Below are 21,555 nucleotides of genomic sequence, written 5' to 3'. Positions count from 1 at the left end.
TCTGCAAGCTTATAAGATCATCCACACTGACCTTAAACAACTGAAACCAACGCCAAAGTTACAGGTAGGATGTTATACATTCTGTTTACATATAAAAATCAGACTAATATTTTTTATTAATTACTTCAGTTTTCATTTCTTAAAAATTTTAACTTATTTCTGTTCCTTTGTGCTCTTTATGTAGTGTCTTATTCGTATTTATTATTTCTTTAATAGATTTTCTCCATTTTCATCTTGTTCTACCTGTTTTTCACATTCTCATTTTATATTCTTTAATACATCTGGACACAAAAGTGTGAAAATGTCCAAACATCAAGGAAACAAACAAATGGGTGAGTATATTTGCATATCATCCAAGGTAAATAGAGTGAATTTTGGTTGATTGGGATACTTTTTGTCATTAAGATGACCCAATCAACCTGAATTATTGATTTATGCTCAATTTAAATCTCTTGTATTATATTGTGAAATGTGCACTAAATGAATGTGCTTTGATATTATTTGCTTTGCTTCATGTTTTGTGTCTCAAGACTTGAGAGCGGTGCTGCTTGGAAGGCATCATTCTGGGAAGACGTCAGTGATCAACACTATACTGGAAACCAGTGAAACAGAAGCTAAAGGACCTGAAGATAATGTGAAGAGAGAGGGATTTATTGATGGCAGGAGAGTCAGTCTGGTTGAGACTCCTGGCTGGTGGAAAACGTTCAGTCTGAATGATTTATCAAATATCTCCAAACAGCAGTTGGTTCGCAGGATGTCCCTGACTTCACCCGGACCTCACGCTGTCATGATTGTGATTCGGGCCGATTGCACATTTACCGACACTGATAGGAAGTTTTTGGAGGAGTATGTGGAGATGTTGGGTCCGAATGTCTGGACTCACGCCCTTGTAATCTTCACAAGAGGAGATTCAATTAAACAAGAACACATTGAGCAGAATATTCAGGAATCTGGGTCAGCGCTCAAGCGACTTGTTGAAAAATGTGAAAATAGATATCACGTTTTTAATAATTCAAACCATCATGACCGAACCCAAGTCACAGAGCTGCTCAAGAAAATTGAAGGAATTGTTGGGAAGAATAATGGCAAGCACTTTGACATTGACCTGGAGAAAGTAAAGGAGGTCAATGAAGAGTGGGAGGAAATTCAGACGAAAGCAAGTTCTAGAAAATCCAGAGTACAGAAGCAACGGTCAATAGTTCAAGAAAAAGGTACGTTTTTTTGCCTTTTTGAATTGAAAGTATAGATTGAATAATTTGCTTGAAGTAATTAGTAACTGAATTTGACGAGACAAGAAACATCACAATATGTTTAGAATTCAGAAACCCATGTGATTAGCGACACCGGGGGGCGTTAAGTGAACTTCAGCGATCAAAAGAGACCGAACGAGAACCACATTTGGTTTTTGGCCACTGAAAATGTGTGCAATTTACTCATGGAGCCAAGTTAAGATCTCCATATCTCTGGGATTGAACCATCGAGAGCCTTTGAAATGAAAATTCCAAAAGAATATTTTTATTAAAAACCAAAATATAAAAGGATATTAAGATATCTTTAAAACTACAGGCATGCAAACTTGAGGCAAAAACACACAAGAGGTGCTTTTTTCCCATTTTTGAACTGTCACTGTTGACGTATATTTAAACAAAGATTGCTAAAGTCAACAGATTTTACTAATAGACCTACCAATCTCTGTGTAAAAATAAAATAATGATGCTGCCATCTTTGTAAAGTCATTTTTACACCCCTGAAAACTGACTCCAAAAGGTGAAAATTGTCATTTTGACCCCTTCTACAAAACAGTGGATTACTCTGTAAATATATGTCTGTGATATTTAATATTTTGGCTTTCATCATTATTTATGTTTTTCTTTCTTCATATTAAATACTAAAAAAATTTGAGCTAGAGAAGTTTGTGAAATTTGGAATGACCCAATAAAAAGCAATTAATACATGAAAATTCTGACAAATCCTTCAAATGTTAAAAAATTTTTATTTCTTGGTTATGCGAACATCAAGGGGACATTCTAGGGATTCTAAGGGATCATTTTGCAAACATCATGGGATGGTTACTTTTGAAACAGGTAGTAACAATTAAAAATGTTACATGAATGTCCAACTGAAACGTACCAGAGAAAAACATTCCATAAATGATGTATACATACATTGATAAAGTCTAGACAACTTTGTAGAATGTTCTATTAATGTTACTGGGAGAACGTTTGTTCAGAACTTTGAGAGAACCTTGCCAGAACATTAGCAAAAGTTCTTAGAACATTCCCTAATAGCTGGGATTTTGCCATATTGCATTTTCGAAATATTAAGCATACTAAAGAATAAATGCATGGATATTTAAAAAAAGAAAAGAAAAAATTGATAAATTGTTTTTAATTATTGTTCTTATTTCTTTTCTTTTTTTTTTTTTTTAAAAAATCAATTTAAATCCTTTAATTATTTAATTAAAAGATTTAAATGTAAAAGACATGCTTACAGCCTTGAAAACCAGAGGTTTGATCCTTTAGTTTTGTCTTTTCATTTCAGCATATGTGCGTCGTCTTGAGGAGATCAGAGTTGTTTTGCTGGGATGGATCCTTTCTGGAAAGAGCTCAGCTGGAAACACCATCTTGAACACGGAGGAATTTGACATAGGAGGAAAAACCGGAAAGGGAAAGAGAGGTTTCGGAGATGTAGACGGAAGGAAGATGACCGTTTTGGACACTCCAGGCTGGTGGAAGTATTTTACATCAGAACTCAACCCAGACTTTATTAGATCTGCGATCCTAGAAAATGTTTCGGAGTGTAAGAAATTCCCTCATGCCATGCTGCTCGTGATTCCAGCAGATACATCATTTCTGGAAGAACAAAAGAGAATCGTTGAGGAAAACATGTCTATATTAGGAGAAGATGTCTGGAGACACACCATAGTTCTGTTCACATGGGGCGACAGATTTAAAGATGTTTCAATCGAGCAGCACATTGAGAGTGAAGGTGACGCCCTCCAGTGGATGATTGAGAAATGCAGGAACAGATATCACGTCTTTGACAACACAGACAAGAAGAACAGAGATCAAGTCACAGAGCTGCTCCAGAAGATCGATGAGATGGCGGCAGAAAACAGTTTGTTCCGTTTCAAGAAACAGAAAAACAGTGATGCAGAGAAAAGCCTTCAGAGAACTGACAAACATGAAGATCAGATGACAGAGATCAAACTGAAGGATGTCTGCCACTTTCTGGATGAGGGCTTTAAGAGAAAAGCTAAAGAGATAGAAAAGAAGATAGAAGACTTACGCAAGGATATGGAAGAACATCTAAACCTTGATGAAAGTAGCAGCAAGAATTCTTCTCTTAACTGTAAGGTTTTACTCAATTTTGTGTTCTCAGATAAAATTTCTGAAGATGTTTCTCTGATTTATGTTCAAAATTTTGTTTCATTTATAGTTCAGGATGAACCTCTTAATTCCCAAAAAGAAGTGACCATTCCATCTCAACAGGAGAACAGTAAGTTGATGTATATTTTAAAAGAATTGTGCTGAAAACGTCAGTTCCTGTGAATGGGTGCAAACATGCTAAAAACGATTAAGCAGAGTTGAGAGTTATACACCCTTATTGACGACTAAAAACAATCAAGGTAACACTTTACTTGAAGGGGTGTGCACTAAGACTGACATGACACCTTCATAATCATGACATGACACGTGTCATGAATATGAAGGAGTTTTTATGAATGTTTATGACGTGTCAGTCGCTCAATTATGTCATTTTTAATTAAAAGATGACATTGTTTGAGATGTCCGAGTTATGACAACTTCACAGACCAATACATCATAACCTGTCAGTGTCTTTGTCATGACAACTTGACATCATTTAGCTTTATGGGTTAACATTGCATTAAACTGTCATGTGGTTGGTTTTGACATTGGCTGTCATGAGGCCATTGTAATATTGTCATGAATATGTATCTTGACCTCAAGTACAGTGGTACAAATTGAACTTGTCATTAAAATGTCATTAAGTGACAATACTCTGACAAATAATTTTATAACAGCGTCATGACTATTTTTCATTTCATGTTTTTTTTTTTTTTAAGTTTCCTCCAACAGAAGGTCAGATAATAGACAATTTCAAATTTCGTAAAAAAGATGACACTGTTATAAAATAATGTTAACACTTTATTTTAGGGTCTTTTAACTAGTTGCTTATTACTATTAGCATTCATATGGCTAAAATATTGGCTATTTATTAGTACTTAAAGCACATATTAATGCCTTATTCTGCATGACCTTATTCTACATTCTTAATCCTACCCAATACCTAAACCTAACAATTAACTAAATTAAGAGTAAATTAAGATTTTATTGAGAGAAAGTCATAGTTAATCGTTTATATGTGTTCCCTATACTGAAATGTTACCAAAATAATGTAATGTAATGTTAATCCATAAAGCTAAGTAGTTTTTTAAGTTTGATAATTAATCTGCTATGTCATGTTTATGACAGGTTATGATGTTTTGCTAATGTCAAGTTGTCGTAACAAAGACATCTCAAACAATGTCATCTTTGCGTTAAAAATGACATAATTGAGCGAATGACATTTAATGACAGTTGTCATAAACATTCATAAAACCTCCTTCATATTCATGATATGTGTCATGTCAAGATTATGAAGGTGTCATGTTAGTCTTATGCACACCCCTTCAAGTAAAGTGTTACCACAATGGAATAAGACAAAATATTTCTAATAAATGTAGGCATATGTGCAGTAAAGGATCAGTGGTTGTGCAGTATAGAGTCTGAAGAATGATGTTAACTGGGTTCAGATTATCTTTGGACCTCTTGAAAACTAAACATTAAAATCAAATGTGGAGGATCCTCATCTCTAACAGTATGTTGTGTGAACATTTTCCTTCAGTTCCTGAGCCGATTAAATCACTTCTGGAGAGAGAGTTCAGCAGATGGGAAAGTATAATCATAGAAGGTGTCCGGGAAAGTTTACTGGACATTAAATCATCATTTGGTGAGTCATTCAACTAGAATAGATCAACACAGAATTGATCACGTGTTTGTGTTCCACAAATAAAAGACAATTACTCGACACATTAAAGGGTCATGAAACCCCCCTGTTTCACCCTGGTCGTTCACACCTCTGAGCTGCAAAAACTCTGTAAAATGGGCGTGTAAAGCTCTTCAATATCGATATGTATCGCCGTCGATATTGAACGCGATGGCTTATCAGTGATCTACGGCTCTGTCTATTAAATGCCACTTCATTTGAAAGCAGGTGATGGCGATTTAGCGGTAATCAGGGAACCGGCTTTACTGACGAAAAGCGCGTGACAAAAGCATTCAATATATCGCCCAGTCCTAAGAATGAGCCGCACTTTTGTGACATTTAAATTCTCCGCTGTAATGTGATCTCACACGAACATATTTTCCATTTGTGCTGTTAGGTTACAGCAAAACAATCCACATGCACACAAATCTCTGCTCTGGTCGCGTCACAGGAAAACATTGTGTTGTAGCACTGAGGAAACTAACACCAATGACGAGGCGAGAGAAGTGATTCTTCCTCATGCATAATACCGCAATTATAATCTTATGCATACTACAGCGCAGTGATCGGATTAAATGAGCTTCATGTCATGAATATATGTTGAGAATTGCTCGAAGCGGTCGACATCAGCATGTTCGACCATGCCCATACTTGGGCCGAAAGTACACGATTACATCAGATTTTATGACGTTGCTCCGACTCAGTACCTTTAGTGTTTTCAATGATGTGCAGCCTATACATATCTGTTTACATCTCAAAAAAAGTATTTTGGGGTTTCATGACCCTTTAAAGAAAATTAGTCAAACCAACATAATAGAAGACACATCTAAATGTAGATGCTTCATAATTAAATGTAATTTGTTCTGTACTCACATTTACGTTGTCATTTCCAGAGCTCTCTCAGGCTGAAAAGCTTCAAATGACAAAGAATTCTGTGGAGAAGTGGCTACAGAACTGCCGCCTTTATGTTGAACATACAAGCTCCAGAATCAGGGATCTGGACAGTGAAGATACAGTGATTACTCGATGATGTGGTGTGTGTGTGTGTGTGTGTACATATATATTTACTGTGTTTAAACCTTTAGTAAACTAGTAAACTATAAACTATTTATTCAGATTTTCTATTTTTCTCATTTTATTCTACTCTTCATCTGTTGTGAATTCATCAAGAATGTTCCTCTAAAATAAAATCTAGCTATAGCATAAAACATCAAACTGCTGTTTGAGTTGTAAATCCATTATTTTCTGAATTTTCAGTTTTATTCTTATAAATTAAAGAAAAAGACTTGTCTAGTCTAGTCTGTGTACAGTAAGGGACAAATGCCTCAGAAACATAAGAATAAAAGTAGACCAAAAAAAAAAAATTAACAGCAATGCTGTTTTTTATTTATTAAAGGTGCCCTAGATTGTTTTTTTACAAGATGTAATATAAGTCTAAGGTGTCCCCTGAATGTGTCTGTGAAGTTGCAGCTCAAAATACCTCATCGATTTAAAAAAAAGAAAGAAAAAGTAACTGCCTATTTTGAGGCATAATTAGAAATGCGCCGATTCATGCTAATATAACCCTCAAATGGATCTTTACAAAGTGTTCGTCATGCAGCATGCCTAGTCGCGTAAGTATAGTGTTTATTTGGATATTTACATTTGATTCTGAATGAGTTTGAGGCTATGCTCCGTGGCTAACGGCTAATGCTACACTGTTGGAGAGATTTATAAAGTTATCATGGATCATGTCAGTTATTATAATAATAATAATGCATTTTATTTTAGGCGCCTTTCAAATCACTCAAGGTCGCCATACAACAAGAAATAGCAACAAGAACAATGTTAAAAATAATAAATAACAGTAAATGTCAATAACTTAAGTAAAAGGTAGCAAATACAAAACATGGCAGATATAAGAAAAAACAAAAGTGCTAGACTTGAGTGCAAACAGTAATCATGAAGGATAATCTGTTCTGAATAAATGAGTCTTAAGTTTAACTTTAAATTGAGATAAGGAGTATGAATCACGGATGTTGGCTGGGAGAGAATTCCAAAGGTGAGGAGAAACACGGCTAAAGGCCCTATGGCCCATGGTGGTAAGACGAGCAGAAGGTGTATGGAGGAGACCCAGAGAAGAAGAGCGGAGAGTTCGAGAAGGAATGTAAGGCTGTAAAAGATCTGAAAGGTAAGGTGGAGAGAGGTTATGAAGAGATTTGTAGGTGAGGAGAAGAATTTTAAATTAAATCCGGAATTTGATAGGAAGCCAATGCAGCTGTTGAAGTGATGGGGTAATATGTTGTATAGATGGAGTCCGGGTTATGATACGAGCAGCAGAATTCTGAATCAGTTGAAGTTTATGAAGATATTTGTGTGGTAAACCAAATAAGAGAGAATTACAGTAGTCAATGCGAGAGGTTACAAGTGAATGAACAAGAATAGCAGAACAGTGCGGAGTGAGAAATGGACAGAGACGAGCGATATTTCGGAGATGAAAATAACAAGACCTGGTTATATTATTAATGTGAGCTTCAAATGAAAGGGTGCTGTCAAAGATAACCCCCAAGTTCCTAACCTGACTGGAAGGGAAAACGGAAGAACCATCAATGGATAAAGAAAAACTGCCAGACCTTGAGAGAATAGATTTAGTGCCAATAAGGAGTACTTCAGTCTTACTGCCATTGAGTTTGAGAAAGTTGGCAGAAAACCAGTCTTTAATTTCGTGAAGGCAGTTGGTAAGACAGGCAGGTGGAAAAGTGGACTCAGGGTTTATGGATACATAAAGCTGTGTATCATCAGCGTAACAGTGGAATTTAATACCGTATTTTGAGCAAATATTACCAAGTGGGAGAAGATAAATAAGGAACAGTAGGGGACCTAGGACAGAACCTTGGGGGACACCACAGCTAACAGAAGAAGGTTGAGACTGAAATTTTTTTAGTTGTACAAACTGTGTACGGTTTGAAAGGTATGAAGTGAACCAGGCGTGAGGAATACCAGTGATACCTATGGCAGACAAACGGTGCAAGAGAATCTTGTGTGAAATGGTGTCAAAAGCTGCACTCAAGTCAAGCAAAACAAGAATGGATAATGATCCGCCATCAGCAGCCATTAACAGATCATTAGTCACTCACAATAATGCAGTCTCCGTACTATGCTTAGGACGAAACCCTGACTGAAAACACTCATATAAGTTATTGTTACTAAGGTGAGCATAGACCTGTGTTGCTACTGCTTTTTCAAGAACTTTGGAAATAAAAGGAAGATTTGAGATAGGACGGAAATCATCCAAATTGTTAGGGTCTGTGCCAGGTTTCTTAAGAATTGGGGTAATAGCAGCTATTTTAAAAGATGATGGAACAATGCCGGAGCTAAGAGAAGTGTGAATAATACGAGTTATAAGAGAAGAAAGAGGAGGAAAACAGGCCTTTACCAAATGGGTTGGTATAGGATCAAGTAAACATGTGGAAGAATTAGATTTGTGAATGATATGAAAAATGTCTTTTTCAGATGGCAAGTCAAACGAAGAAAGAGGAATAGGAGGAAAAACAATTGTCACTATTTGGTGAACTACAATGAACAGTAGCCAAAGAGGCCAACTGTTGGTGGATGGCGGTTATTTTATCATTGAAAAAAGACATAAATTTGTCACATTGAGCAGTGCAGTACAGGTGTGCAGGAGGTTTCAGAATACGATTTACAGTGGAGAATAAAGCTTTGGTATTACCGTCTCCGGACTCAATTAAATGTGAATAAAAATCATATTTTGCAGCAGAAAGAGCATCTTTATAAAGATATATATATATATATATATAAGGTATATGTTCGCTATGCATCTCTTTATGCACCATAAGTCCAGTACGCTTATAAAGACGTTCCAGGTGCTGTCCTCTAGTTTTGAGCTGGCGAAGTTCAGGAGTGAACCATGGTGAAGAGTGAGTAAATGATACAGTCCGAACTTTGAGAGGTGCAAGAGTGTCAAGGAGCTGTAGTAATTCAAAATTATAAAAGGAGACCAGGTCCTCAGGAGAAGTGATATGGTCACTATGTGGAAGATTAGTAACTGCAGCAGTAAAAAGTGAAGGGTTAATCTTTTTTATATTCCGAAATGTCATCAAGCGTTGTTGTTTGGATTTAGAGAGTATAACATTAGCATTAAAAGAAAGCAATTTATGATCGAAATGGGTGTTGCAGCTGCAGTACAGTTCATGGGTGTAACACCTGAACAACAGACAAGATCCAGAGTGTGACCTCTACAGTGGGTTGGAAAGTCCACATATTGCTGGAGACCAAAACTGTCCAGGCAAGAAATGAAGTCTCTTGTGAGTGGGTTACTGACATTGTCCACATGAATGTTAAAATCACCCAGTAGAATAATATTAGGTGAAAAGGTACATAGAGAGGTTAAAAATGCAGAGAATTCATCTAAAAAGATATTACTGTATTTCGCTCCATCTGCCATTTTTCGTTGTTGTTCTTGCTTGCTTACCTAGTCTGATGATTCAGCTGTGCACAGATCCAGACGTTAATACTGGCTGCCCTTGTGTAATGCCTTGAACATGAGCTGGCATATGCAAATATTGGGGTCATACACAGGGCTGGAAATGGCTGAGATGCACTGGGGGGACTCTGTATGGGAAGGATTTTTTTTCTTTTACTTTCAATGACTTTTCAGATATATTTAAGTATAAAATATTATACAATTATATAATATGCTAACATTAAACAGGCCTATTTCATGTTTCCTCCAAACAATATTTTCTTAATTATCAAGCAAGCACATTGAAAGGTCAATGAACAACATTTATGAATTGTGTGTGGCACAAACATATGAATAAAATAAAATAAAATAACCTGTTTAAGTTTGGCCAAATTAAAGATACATTGTCTAGGAATTTGCATATGTAGTGCAGACTGAATTGAACAGGTCACAAACATTTTAAATACATTTGTCCTCAGGTTAAAAACTGAATGTTTTGGATGGCTACCGCTCATTTTAGTATACTTTGAAAATCAACAAATACACATTTAAAAGGGAATTCAGTTTGAATGCAAAATGAAGCTGATGTGCATTCTAAAAAGCAAAATAATTTGGATAATAATGTGAATACAATAATATTCACTCATCCCTTTTCTTAAACAATGGTTAAAAGGGTTGAAATGTGATGTTTATCATTTTATAAAACTTTTTGAGGATGTTACCATAGACATGGAGTTTAAAAAAAAAAAAAAAAAAAAAAAACATTGCTACCTGAACATGCAGTTTTATTCTAATATTCGCTGAAATAATTTCAACTGCTGATTTTTACTCAATAAGCTGCAAGATTCTGGAAATTGAGAATCACATTTTTTTTTTCCACAATTCTCCCATGATTCTAAATAGACAACTAAAAAAAAAATGTAATTTACTGATTCTGACATCATGTTAGTTTCTGCAGTCTATTTACAAAAAAACATTAATTATTTTGAATGAATTATGTTATAAAAATCGGTTTGAATAAATGATTCAATGACTCAATTATAAAGATGTCACTTGTTTCATAGATAAATCATAATTCTTTGTAATGAATGATTCAATGATGAATACATTTTTAACGATCATTTTTCGCCACCTACTGGTGTAACGATGTAATTGATGCAATCTTTATTTGAAGTATCAAGTTACTTTCAAAGGGTAATTTACTCTATTTTGTTCACTTCCATTTGGGATGGAAGGAGTTTGGGTTTGCTCCCTCGCAAGGTTTATTTATTTGTTTGTTGCTTTATTTTTGAAAAATGGTCCACACATGCAAAGTTGGTTGATAACACAACTGCAACAAAGTAACAGCCTATAGTTAACAATTGCTTGTTTACAAAGTACCATGGGAAGTCAAACTATCTACTTCAAATGTTCTTATACCGAACTTGTTGATTATTGGAATACAGCCAGGTTTTTCCTAATGGGCATATCTGTCATATTAGCAGAACACATTTTTACACATGAGGAAAACTAAAGTTTAGTCAATAATTCAAGAAGATCCATGATTTTAACTTGTACTTGGCCTTATGAAAAAGTAGTTCTTGTAATTGTTACAATAAGGATATAATTACAGCTAGACCATTGATGGCTCCTCATTGCATGCTTAGGGCAATGTTAACTTTTTTCTCTTTTTTAAATCTATTGCCTTAATAGATTATATATTTTAAATTCTTCAAGCAAGTTAGTTAAAATGTACCACAATAAATACAATAGAACGTGATCAATTCTAGTAAAGGTGGTAATGAGAAGTTTAAAAAGCTTGCAAGATAATCATCATGTTTTCCCCTCTTTTTATCAGTCTTTTTACTGGCTGTTTTTAGATCATGATGACTTTCTCCATAAAGTTTTACTACATTCTGAATAGAATGCGTACCGGCCCACTTCAAGCACTGAGTAAGATCGCGTGGGTGTTTGAATTCAGATTGCAATCTTTTTATGAATAATCATGCAATTTTATTGCGCTGTTTTTGCGCTGAATCGGTTTCGTTTTCGTAGGCTATTGAGTGAATAAATACAGAAATCCCTTCATTTCTATTCAAAAAAAAAAAAAAATCAAAACAATTTGAACTGGAAATTCACTCCGGGGACGCTGTCCCCTCGCGTTACCCCCCATTTCCACCCCTGGTCATACATATTAATAATCTGACTGTTACGTAACAGTCGGTGTTATGTTGAGATTCGCCTGTTCTTCTGAGGTCTTTTACACAAATGAGATTTACATAAGAAGGAGGAAACAATGGAGTTTGAGACTCACTGTATGTCTTTTCCATGTACTGAACTCTTGTTATTCAACTATGCCAAGGTAAATTCAATTTACAATTCAATGTCACCTTTAATGTGTTTATGACGTGATCAGCGGTGGAGACCACAACAAAGATGGAGGACAAACTAATAGTCGCTGTGTGTGGCCACCCTGAGCTCTATGATGTGTCATCATATTTTTATCGAGACAGGAATAAAAAGGACCTTGCCTGGAAGAGGATAAGCGAAGAAATAGGGTAGTCTGGTTAGTTGTAAAACACTTTGCATGATTTTAGCCGTTGATACTAGCCCACCTGCTATCAAAAGCCGGCCAGCATAACCGAGTTAAGTTGCAGCTACTAGTTTCCAACTGACGAGATGATGCGTTTATTCAGAGGATCTGTGCAGAAAGAGATGGAAGCCCCTCCCATGACGCCAATTCGCGTCTGAACACACTTTGTTTAGACGCGCGAATAAAGCGAATTTGACGCGCGTCTGAAGCGTCTGACTTGGGTGCGTTCACACTTGTAGTTCGGTTCGTTTGATTCATTTGGTCCGGACAAAAAAAAAAAAAAAAAACATTTAGTCCTGGTCCGATTAGCGTTCAGATTGGCAATTTTATCACCGAACCAAAAGATACCGAACCTTAAGGCATAGGGATACATTCACAACGTGATTGGTCTGATTTATGACGTATTGCCTATTTTGAGACGGAACTTACCGAACATCCAAAACAATGCTGTGTGCTGAGATAAATGCGCTCGTTGTGTGTGTGTAGCGGTGCGTATGTGATGGTATTTTGGCCAGCTGGGAACTCATGAAGAGCTTATAAAATGTGCAAAGTAGTCAAAACAGCAGCGGGAATCCATCTATCATGCACACAAATGATCTGCTGCGTGGAGACGCGCGTCTGATGCCTGTGATGGGCAAACTCGCGTCTATGACGAGAAAAACAGACATGCATGAGGATTCTGTCCATTTTAGGGTCTCGTCTTCCTGTTTTTGGTTCGTTTACATTTAGTCCGTGTTGCGTTCATATATCATTAGAACCGCACCAGAGTCCATTTGGAAGCGGACCGAGACCCATCTTTTCAGCGGTCTGAATCCGCTTGTTTGGTGCGTACCAGGGTTCGGATGGCAGCGTTCACATACGTTCAAATGAACCGCGCCGAGCAATCGCACCAGGGTTCGTTTTAATCAAACCAAACATGACAAGTGTGAACGCACCCATGTTCTCAACAAAAAAAGAAAAACAAAATCCAGTTAAAAAAAGGGAAAGTCCTTCTCCCTCCTTGACTGAAATGAAAATAACCCCAAATCCATTAGAACTCTTTCTTTTCTTAACTCATAAATCCCCAAATACAAACTCATTCAATAATCACAATAATTGCTTCATATTTTCACACTTATTGTACAATATTTCACTCTCACACAATCTCTTTTCTAGAAGAAGGACAAACTGAGGGTTTTAAAGTCTTCACTAATTAGCCCAACACATGTCAATTAATTAACCCTGCATATTTTTTTCTAGTGTAGCTAGTATAAAATGTTAAACTGCTGTTTGAGTTGTAAATACATTATTTTCAGCAAATGATTTTTGTTGTTTAGGGTTTTATTCTTCTAAATTAAACAAAAAGGCTCAGAAATGAAGTCTAGTATGTGTACGGAAAACAATGATCTTTGATGGACAAAGGCCTTAGAAACATAAGAATAAAAGTAGACAAAATATCTTATAAAGCAATGTTATTTTAATTTATTAATAAATAGGAGACTGTCAGTTTCAATATGAATAGGATTCTCTCAGCTTCTTTCTTTTTTTGTGTGTTCATGGGTAGTAATTTACTTTATAAGACACTTTTAGGTTAAGGACAAAATAGTGACAAACTTAAACTCTTAACCTGAAACTATTCAGATTCTCTCTGCAGGTTCCCGAACATTATTGTGTCCACAAACTGAGGCCAGCATTTTTTTAAATGGACTGTGAAGAGCAAGCAAATCTTTAAAGTACAAGAAGGAAGGTCAAAATTAAGCAATATACAGCTGGTCAAAGGTAAAGAAACTCAATCAGTATATTTTTGGAAAGAAGAAACAAGAAAAACTTGTGCTTAAATCAGTCTGAAGTGCTCAGTTATCTGACACATTTAAAAGAAAACTAATAGATGATTTCAGATGGAATTCAAAATGAATTGAAAGCTGGAAATAAAGCTGACAAGACATCGGACAGGATTTCATTAACAGACATTTAGTTTGAAGAGAAGTGAATGAATCGACATCAGTCACTGTTGTTCACACTCCAGTCTGATCATTTGAGAAACGAGCTGGTTTTCAGTGCGTCCACCAGGGAATTATGTAATTTTACTAGACATTCATTTATTTTTTTAATCTTTGCCTTTTACTCTAGAGCACAGCTTTGAGAAACACCAGTGTGTCTTTGGTCACAGAATTTGGAAACACTTTCTGCTCATTATTCAAGCAATAAGAGAGATATGAGGACTGAACTGAAGCAGTTTTGAAGAGTACATGTGACGCCCTCCAGTGGCTATCTGAGAAATGTAGGATCATAATCAAGCTCAAGTCACAAAGTCTAATGTTCTCAACCAAAAAAGAAAAACAAAATCCAGTAAAAGAAAAAGGGAAAGTCTTTCTCCCTTTCTGACTGGAATGAAAACAACCCCAAATCCATTAGAACTCTTTCTTTTCTTAACTCATAAATCCCCAAATACAAACTCATTCAATAATCGCAATAATTGCTTTATATTCTTTCACACAAAAGCGTTAAATCCATTAAATATTGATATATTGTCCATTGTTTGCATCACATTTCGTTTGAATGACCTGCTCTCCATCATTGTTCTTCAAGAAATAATGCAATCTGAACAGCGTCTTTGTTAAAACTATATGATCATATACAGACATTACTACTCTGCTGTGATCATTTTTCACAAGTTTTTTTTGATGCAAATGCACATTGTGTTTAACGGCCCCTGCAGAACACAACAACAGCCTGAATAGGAAAATGCTACATGAACCTAGTACAATGAACCCTGAGATATTTGTCAAAATATGCCATGCTGTTCTATTTTAGGCTCCTTATGAGCCTTATGTCTCATTTTAATATTTTTTTATTAAAAAAAATTAAACATGTAATACAGTAAAAACTATTTGCAGTGACATTGGCTAAACCAATAGCATGAGCTTGAGGCGGGACTATCTGTTTGTTTGACCAATGGCAGACTGGTGGAGTGTTCAGGAAACCAGTTTAAAAACAGTTATTAGTTTTGCAATACAGTTCAGAAACCTTATAATTTACCAAACACAAACTTTGGAGCTATAAGGTCCAAAGCCTTGTGTGATTACATTAGCTTTTTCTTCACAGATCGTATTGTTGGTCAGACAGTATTAACCTGATGAATGGTGATATTATTATGGGGTCTCAGTGATGGATGTGTGGGAATAAGTGCCTTTGTTTTTTTAAATTTGTATTCATACAGAAATTACATTCAGGAATAGTTTCATAGAGTCATTGCAAAATCTTAATAGTTAAGCCAAATAAAACATACTTTTCTCATTAAAATTAATGCATACAAATGTGATTTGTTTGAATACGGAAAGAGTTTTCTGCATAACAAAGCTCTATTTTTAAGTATCATCATTAGTCATTAGTATAGTCAGATTTACTGGTGTACATTTACATTTAGTCATTTAGCAGACGCTTTTCTCCAGTAGAAGCAATCAAATCAACTTGAGTATAATAGTAAGTGCTGTGTCAAGTCACAGTTTCTTCAGTAAAATGCTCATAGCAAGGACGTTTTTTTTCTTAATACACAAATAGATGGAGAAAGAGAATAAAAACAATCAAAAAACAAAAGCAATCTTAGTCCACTGAATGCATACACAGGATGCAAACCTCAAGGTCAGCTGTACTGCTTACTGGCCAACGCCGGATGGGCATATGACCACTTCAGGGTTCGTCTTGAGTTTTTGCCATGCTTGGAGTCATGACCCCTAGGAAATGAATTTTAAAAGCTGTCCATTCTCCCAGAGTCATTTGCAGGACTTTCCTGAGCTCTTTAGGGTCACCGAAGAGGATTGTTCTGCCATCTATAAAATGTTTCCTTACCGTTTTAAGGTATTTCTCTGGGAAGCTTAGATTTTTCAGCTAAAAGGAAACAAAGCACATATTTATATAAAAGACCATATCAATTTGGAAGTCAATCTCTAGATTTAAATCCTATTGAACAAACATTTCAGCAGCTGAAGAGGAGACTAAAGGCAGAAACTCCCTAAAACAAGCAACCGTTGCAATGGCTGTATGAAATGCCTGGAGAAGCATTTCAAAGTGTGAAACCAACAGTCTGGTGATGTCTATGGGTCACAGACTTGCTCCTGTGATTACTTGCAAGGGATTTACAATTAAATATTAGCTTTTACACTTCAGCATTTGCTTTAAGTTAAACTGTTCCAATTCTTATGCTCACATTAGGCAGAGGGATGAAACTCTAAAAGTGCTTCAAAACATTTTGTGTTGGAACCGTCAGTAATACAATCTGACATTCTGTACTTCTGCCCCTTATTAATATTGTAATCATATTTATAGATGTCTTGGCACCACAGCTAACAGAGCAATTATGTCTTTACTGTTTACTGTCCCAAAACTTAAAGAGGGCTGTGTGTGTGTGTGTGTGTGTGTATTATTTATATATATATATATATATATATACACACACACACCCACACTGTTCAACACATTCTATAAACAAAAATTTAATTAACAACTACTTTATAAACTTAAGCTTAAATTGGGTTTTTATTTCAGAAACAGATCTTTATTTTCTTTTAGTGCAAGGAAATATTTGGTATTTTTTTACCACTGTTGGATTACAGAGATCTGATTTATATGAATGCCCCAGTGCATTACTTAGAAAAACTTGATACCGATACCGTTTATCATAGTGCTTTACATTTTAATACAGGTTATATCTTTCAAGCACATCATTGCACTTTATATGATAAGGCTGAGTTGCCATACTCAAATAACTTTTAATTGCTATTGTTTTATTTATAAGTCTATTTGTGCTTTAGCTCCATCTTATTTGTCTCTCAGCTTTTCTAATGCAAAAGTCTGCTACAATCTTCGTTCAAACAATTTGTTATATCTTAAAGTTCCTCAAGTTTGAACAGAGCTAGGAAAAAAAAAAGACTTTAAATATAAGGCTTCTACTGCTTGGAATAATTTACAAAATATCTTTAAGCTAAATGAGATTAACTAGTAACAGATTTAAAGTAAGAGTTAGTGTTTAACTGTTGTGATCCTTGATTGTGCTTTTTTGTTTTTGATGTGTATTTGTACGTTTATATTATTGTTGCTGCCTTCTTGGCCAGGTCACTCTTGTAAAAGAGATTTTAATCTCAAAGAGTTTTTAACCTGGTTAAATAAAGAATGATATATATCCTTTTATTGTTCAAAGTTAGGGGTATAATTGTATAAAAAAATTTCAAGCACTAAATCGGCACATTAAAATGATTTCTGAGGGATCTTGTGACACAGAAAACTGGAGTAATGGCTTTTCCATTAAATTCAATTTTTAAAAAATATATTAAAATTTAAAGCAAAATAAGAGACTTTCATTAAACAATCATTATAACAAACCTTACCAACCCCACACATTTGATTATACATATATATAATGTAAAGGGTGCTATGTCAGAACTGACTTTTTTCTTACAAACCTCTTGACAAATATCTTCAGTTTTCATGTTCATCACAGTTCGTGATGATAGGGACTGGAAAGCATTCCTCCCTGCTTTCTTCAGTCTGTGGCTCCCACGAACCCTGGTCAGCTCATTCTTCATAGAGTAATTTAAGTTCACTGTGCAAAACTTAAACATTTCCAACTCCTCTACAGTGAACACAAAGTCTTTCCTAAGGAAAGTCTCAAACAGCTCAGGGTCTCCATCGTTTTCCAGAAAGTTCTCCACCTCATATCCAATGATGCAGAGCTCCAGACTGTTGTAATTGAACACTTCCCATAGTGTCTTGGTATTATAAGCAGCACAGAATGATTCATCTATCTTTGCACTTTGTTGGTCATCTTCAACACATTGAATAATCCAACTTAATCTGCAAGGCCAGCGGTCCACTAAAACCACCCAGGCTGCTATTTTCTCTGGAGGGGGAGGCTCCAATTTCTGGATCTCTATAATCATAATAGTTACTCGAATTGAGTTAATCACTCGTCTCATTGACATGGTGTCACCAGATATATATGACTGAAGTTTGCTTTTATCTCTTGAGAAGATGCAAGAAAATGCAGACTCGATTAAAGTGTCCACTTTGTTTAGATTAAGTTCTTCTGCAGCAAAGGTTTCAAAGTTTCTCGTTTTTGAAATCAAAGGGATATTAATAAAAACTTCTTCAGTACTGTAAAGTACAGAATATTCATCTTCAGCAGAAAACGATGTCCTGGGATGTCCTGAAGCATATTCTACAGTCTCTTCAGGAGGAATGTCTTCAGGGTTCTCAGACTGACCAAGTACAATGTTTTTAAAGACCCTGGACTTTGATGCATCAGATAATGGAGGTATGGTAAAGGGCAGTGTGATTATACGATCTAGAAAGTCATATGCCGAGTCTCTTTTGCTAAGACAGTCTTCTGCCTGTTGGACCTGCCTAACCAGGACTTCTGGATCAACAGCCAGCACAGAAATGAAGGGACTCTCTTCATCAGATAGGAGAATGTTGATGGCATCCAAAACACCTACAATTTTCATCGGTGTGCAACGATCCAAGTTGGTGATCTCCAACACCACCCTGATCCTCTTCCTTTCAAAGATCTCCATGAAGTAGATGAAGCAGCACAGCAGTCTCATCTCCTTACGAACTTCATGCATTAGTCCCAGCTGCTGACTTACCTTCTTGTTGTCCAGCCCTTGTCTAATCTTAAGGTCCTGGTTGAAGAGGAGGTTCTTCAACAACAAAAATATGAATCGTAGAACTCCAAATGCAGGGACACCAAGTAAAGCGATGGCAACACCTTCCAGCACACCATACCCACTTGACGTCACATTTGAAGGACCACCAAGAAGGGTCAAAAGATAAGGAAATCCATATATGATCAGAGGAACCAGAACAATGAGTGAAACAGGTAATCCTATCAGTATTAATACCCAAATGGGGATGCAGCCCAACATTTTGGACCTCCAGTTCTCTGTAATGTCCTCAATCTTCTTCTTCCCTGCATCTTTCTTTTCGTTGTGTTGGACGATCCGGAAAAGGCCCAGATGGAGCTTACCAAAGCTGTTCTGAAGAGCCGTGCACAACTGCATTACCAGTGCAGCCCAAAGCAGGTCGCTGCCTGCAAAATGCCATGCACTGAACCTCACAAACAGAAATCGAATGTTCTTCGTGTTCTGGTTCTGCTTTGTCCACACAGGCTGGTAGAAGAGGAGCCGCCAAATCAGAGAGAGCTTGTTAGAAATAGATGCTATAATTGAGCGAGGCTTTGGTTCTTGGGTGTACTTCTCCGCTCTACTTTTTGCCTCTTTATTCATATGCACTGCAATTAGGAGATAAAGGCAGAATCATCAAAATTTCCAAGACTTGGAGGACATCTGGGAGGATTTGTAGGGTCAGACATTTTAAGTTGTTTGAAAAAAGTATCCACACTTACCCTCAATGTTCTCGAGCACCATATTGATCCTGTTGTGACATTCTGAATACAGACCCACCGTCACAGGGGAAGAAACCTTTGTGAGGGTTTTTGATAATGCATAAGCATACACATTATCAAAGGGAAAGTATGTCACTACAAATGAAACAAAGTTAAAAACACTGTCATTTATATTTTTCTGTAACTAATTTTGAGCTTTCATAACATATTTGTGTTATCTTTACTAAAACACATAGATGTATGCCTTTACTATTACAAGGAATAATTACTCCTAACCTATTTGTTGGCCATTATTTGTTTTCATGGTGAAGTCTATTTGTTTTCAAGCATGAGCATAACAATGGTGTTGACACATGGGTGAAGCAGGTCACATAATTGTAAATAAGACCAATGACTAAACACAGTGCAATAAATGTGCAGAAGACAATTGGGTTTATCTGAAAGGGCAAAGTCCTCGTTTTATTAAAACTGAATAAGAATAATGGATTAAATGTTAATAATAGGTGGGGGGACTCTCAGATAGTGCTGTAAAGCTGAAGTTGAAGCATTTAGTCATTGTTTTTGTACCACTAGCATATTGCTGTAGCTATTGTTTGTTTTTTTTAAAAATCATTTTTATCCTTATCAATGGCTGAATTGTTTGTTTGTAAAGTTCTCTAAATAATTCTCAGTTATGCTTGAATATTGAGTTTGCAATTCCTTTTGTATTATGTATTGCGTACCCTTTTCGATTGCCATCGGTTCTGTCACAAAACACAAAATCTTTTGTTCTGTAATGTTCCTGAAAATGAAACCGAAATACAGATCAATTACATTACAAGAAATGACAAGCATACCAGAGAATATAGCGAATATATGCCAATATGCATTTTTTGCTGTGGTGATGAAAAGAGTAGGCTAATGTTTTGTGCCACGATATCTTTTTACAAAGAAGATGAAATTACTCAACGACCAATGCAGCGAAGCGAATCCACATGAAGAACCTGAGTAGTGATCGTTCACGAATGCAGGTTCGATTTTTTTTTTTTTTATCAATTTGTTTTGTGTTATAGTATGTGCCAAGTTTACAGATGCCCAGAAATTAAACATGTGTTATGTCATTACTGCCCAAGTGCCCATTATCACACTACAATACAAGATCACTTGTCAAATAAATAAATGAACTTGAAATCATTTTAGTTCACAGGTAGAGATTGCAGAGTGATACATGATCCAGTTAAAAATGACTTCAATAATCCTGAAAATATTAAAGGGTTAAGGTTAAAATTCTGTAATTTACTCACCCTCATGTTGTTCCTGTATAAGTTTCTTTTTCTTTTCTAAACATAAAAGTAGATGTTTTGAAGAATTTTTGTAACAAAAATGTTTCGGTGCCCATTGACTTCCATAGTATGGATGAAAAAAAAATGAAAAAAAAAAAAAACATGAGAAATGTCTTATCTTTTATGTTCAACAGAAGAAAATCATATTTGGAACATTGAGGGTGAGTAAATTATGACAGAATTTTATTTTTTTGCTGAAATATACCTTTAAGATAATTGTTAAAGTGTGCCCCCTCCCAAATTACTGTGGTCCAGAACCACCACTGGCTGACAGTAATGTATTATATACATGTATAAAGTATTACCTTATAAATATAAAATATTTTAATGTACATAAAACATACCTCTTTAACAGTTTGTGTTCCACCTTTTTTAGCTATGCTTAATCATTCATTTTTGAGTGACAGGTTGCCCCCCTCGCTTCGCGAGGCAAATATTTCTCTTATTTTAAAAAAGGGCAAGGACCCAGAAAATTGTGGCTCCTATAGGCCTATTGCTTTACTTAATTCAGATTTAAAATTGTTATCTAAAATTTTAGCGCTAAGATTGGAAAAGGTTCTGCCATCTATTATTCATGAAGACCAGACGGGGTTTATTAAAGGTAGAAGCTCCTCCCATAATGTCAGGAGGCTTTTAAACATTATTGAGCTTTCCCATAACCTCAGTACTAGCTCTATTATTTTGTCCCTGGATGCGGAAAAAGCTTTCGATTCTTGTGGAGTGGCCGTATCTGTTTTACACAATGGAAAAATTTGGCCTTGGGGAATATTTC

General features: G+C 35.8%; 2 protein-coding genes across 2 annotated transcripts; one reads left to right on the top strand and one right to left on the bottom strand.

The window, feature by feature from the left end:
• The first annotated feature begins 57 nt into the window (after window positions 1-57).
• si:ch1073-365p7.2 (GTPase IMAP family member 8) lies at window positions 58-6,233 on the top strand. The gene is made up of 6 exons (XM_067387686.1): window positions 58-332; window positions 531-1,211; window positions 2,542-3,351; window positions 3,439-3,498; window positions 4,909-5,013; window positions 5,943-6,233. The coding sequence occupies exons 1-6, from the start codon at window positions 302-304 to the stop codon at window positions 6,077-6,079; spliced, it is 1,824 nt and encodes a 607-aa protein (XP_067243787.1). The 5' UTR covers window positions 58-301; the 3' UTR covers window positions 6,080-6,233.
• A 9,519-nt stretch (window positions 6,234-15,752) lies between these two features.
• Window positions 15,753-20,199, bottom strand: LOC137021835 (NTPase KAP family P-loop domain-containing protein 1-like). The gene is made up of 4 exons (XM_067388812.1): window positions 20,184-20,199; window positions 19,462-19,596; window positions 17,522-19,347; window positions 15,753-15,950 (listed from the first exon to the last, which is right to left on the bottom strand). Exons 1-4 carry the CDS (start codon window positions 20,197-20,199, stop codon window positions 15,753-15,755), a joined length of 2,175 nt encoding a protein of 724 aa, XP_067244913.1.
• Window positions 20,200-21,555: the final 1,356 nt, after the last annotated feature.

Source organism: Chanodichthys erythropterus, chromosome 6 (assembly GCF_024489055.1).
Source record: "Chanodichthys erythropterus isolate Z2021 chromosome 6, ASM2448905v1, whole genome shotgun sequence".
NCBI lineage: Eukaryota > Metazoa > Chordata > Actinopteri > Cypriniformes > Xenocyprididae > Chanodichthys > Chanodichthys erythropterus.
The sequence above is the reverse complement of the archived record's forward strand: the minus strand, read 5'-3'. Positions and strand labels throughout refer to the sequence as shown.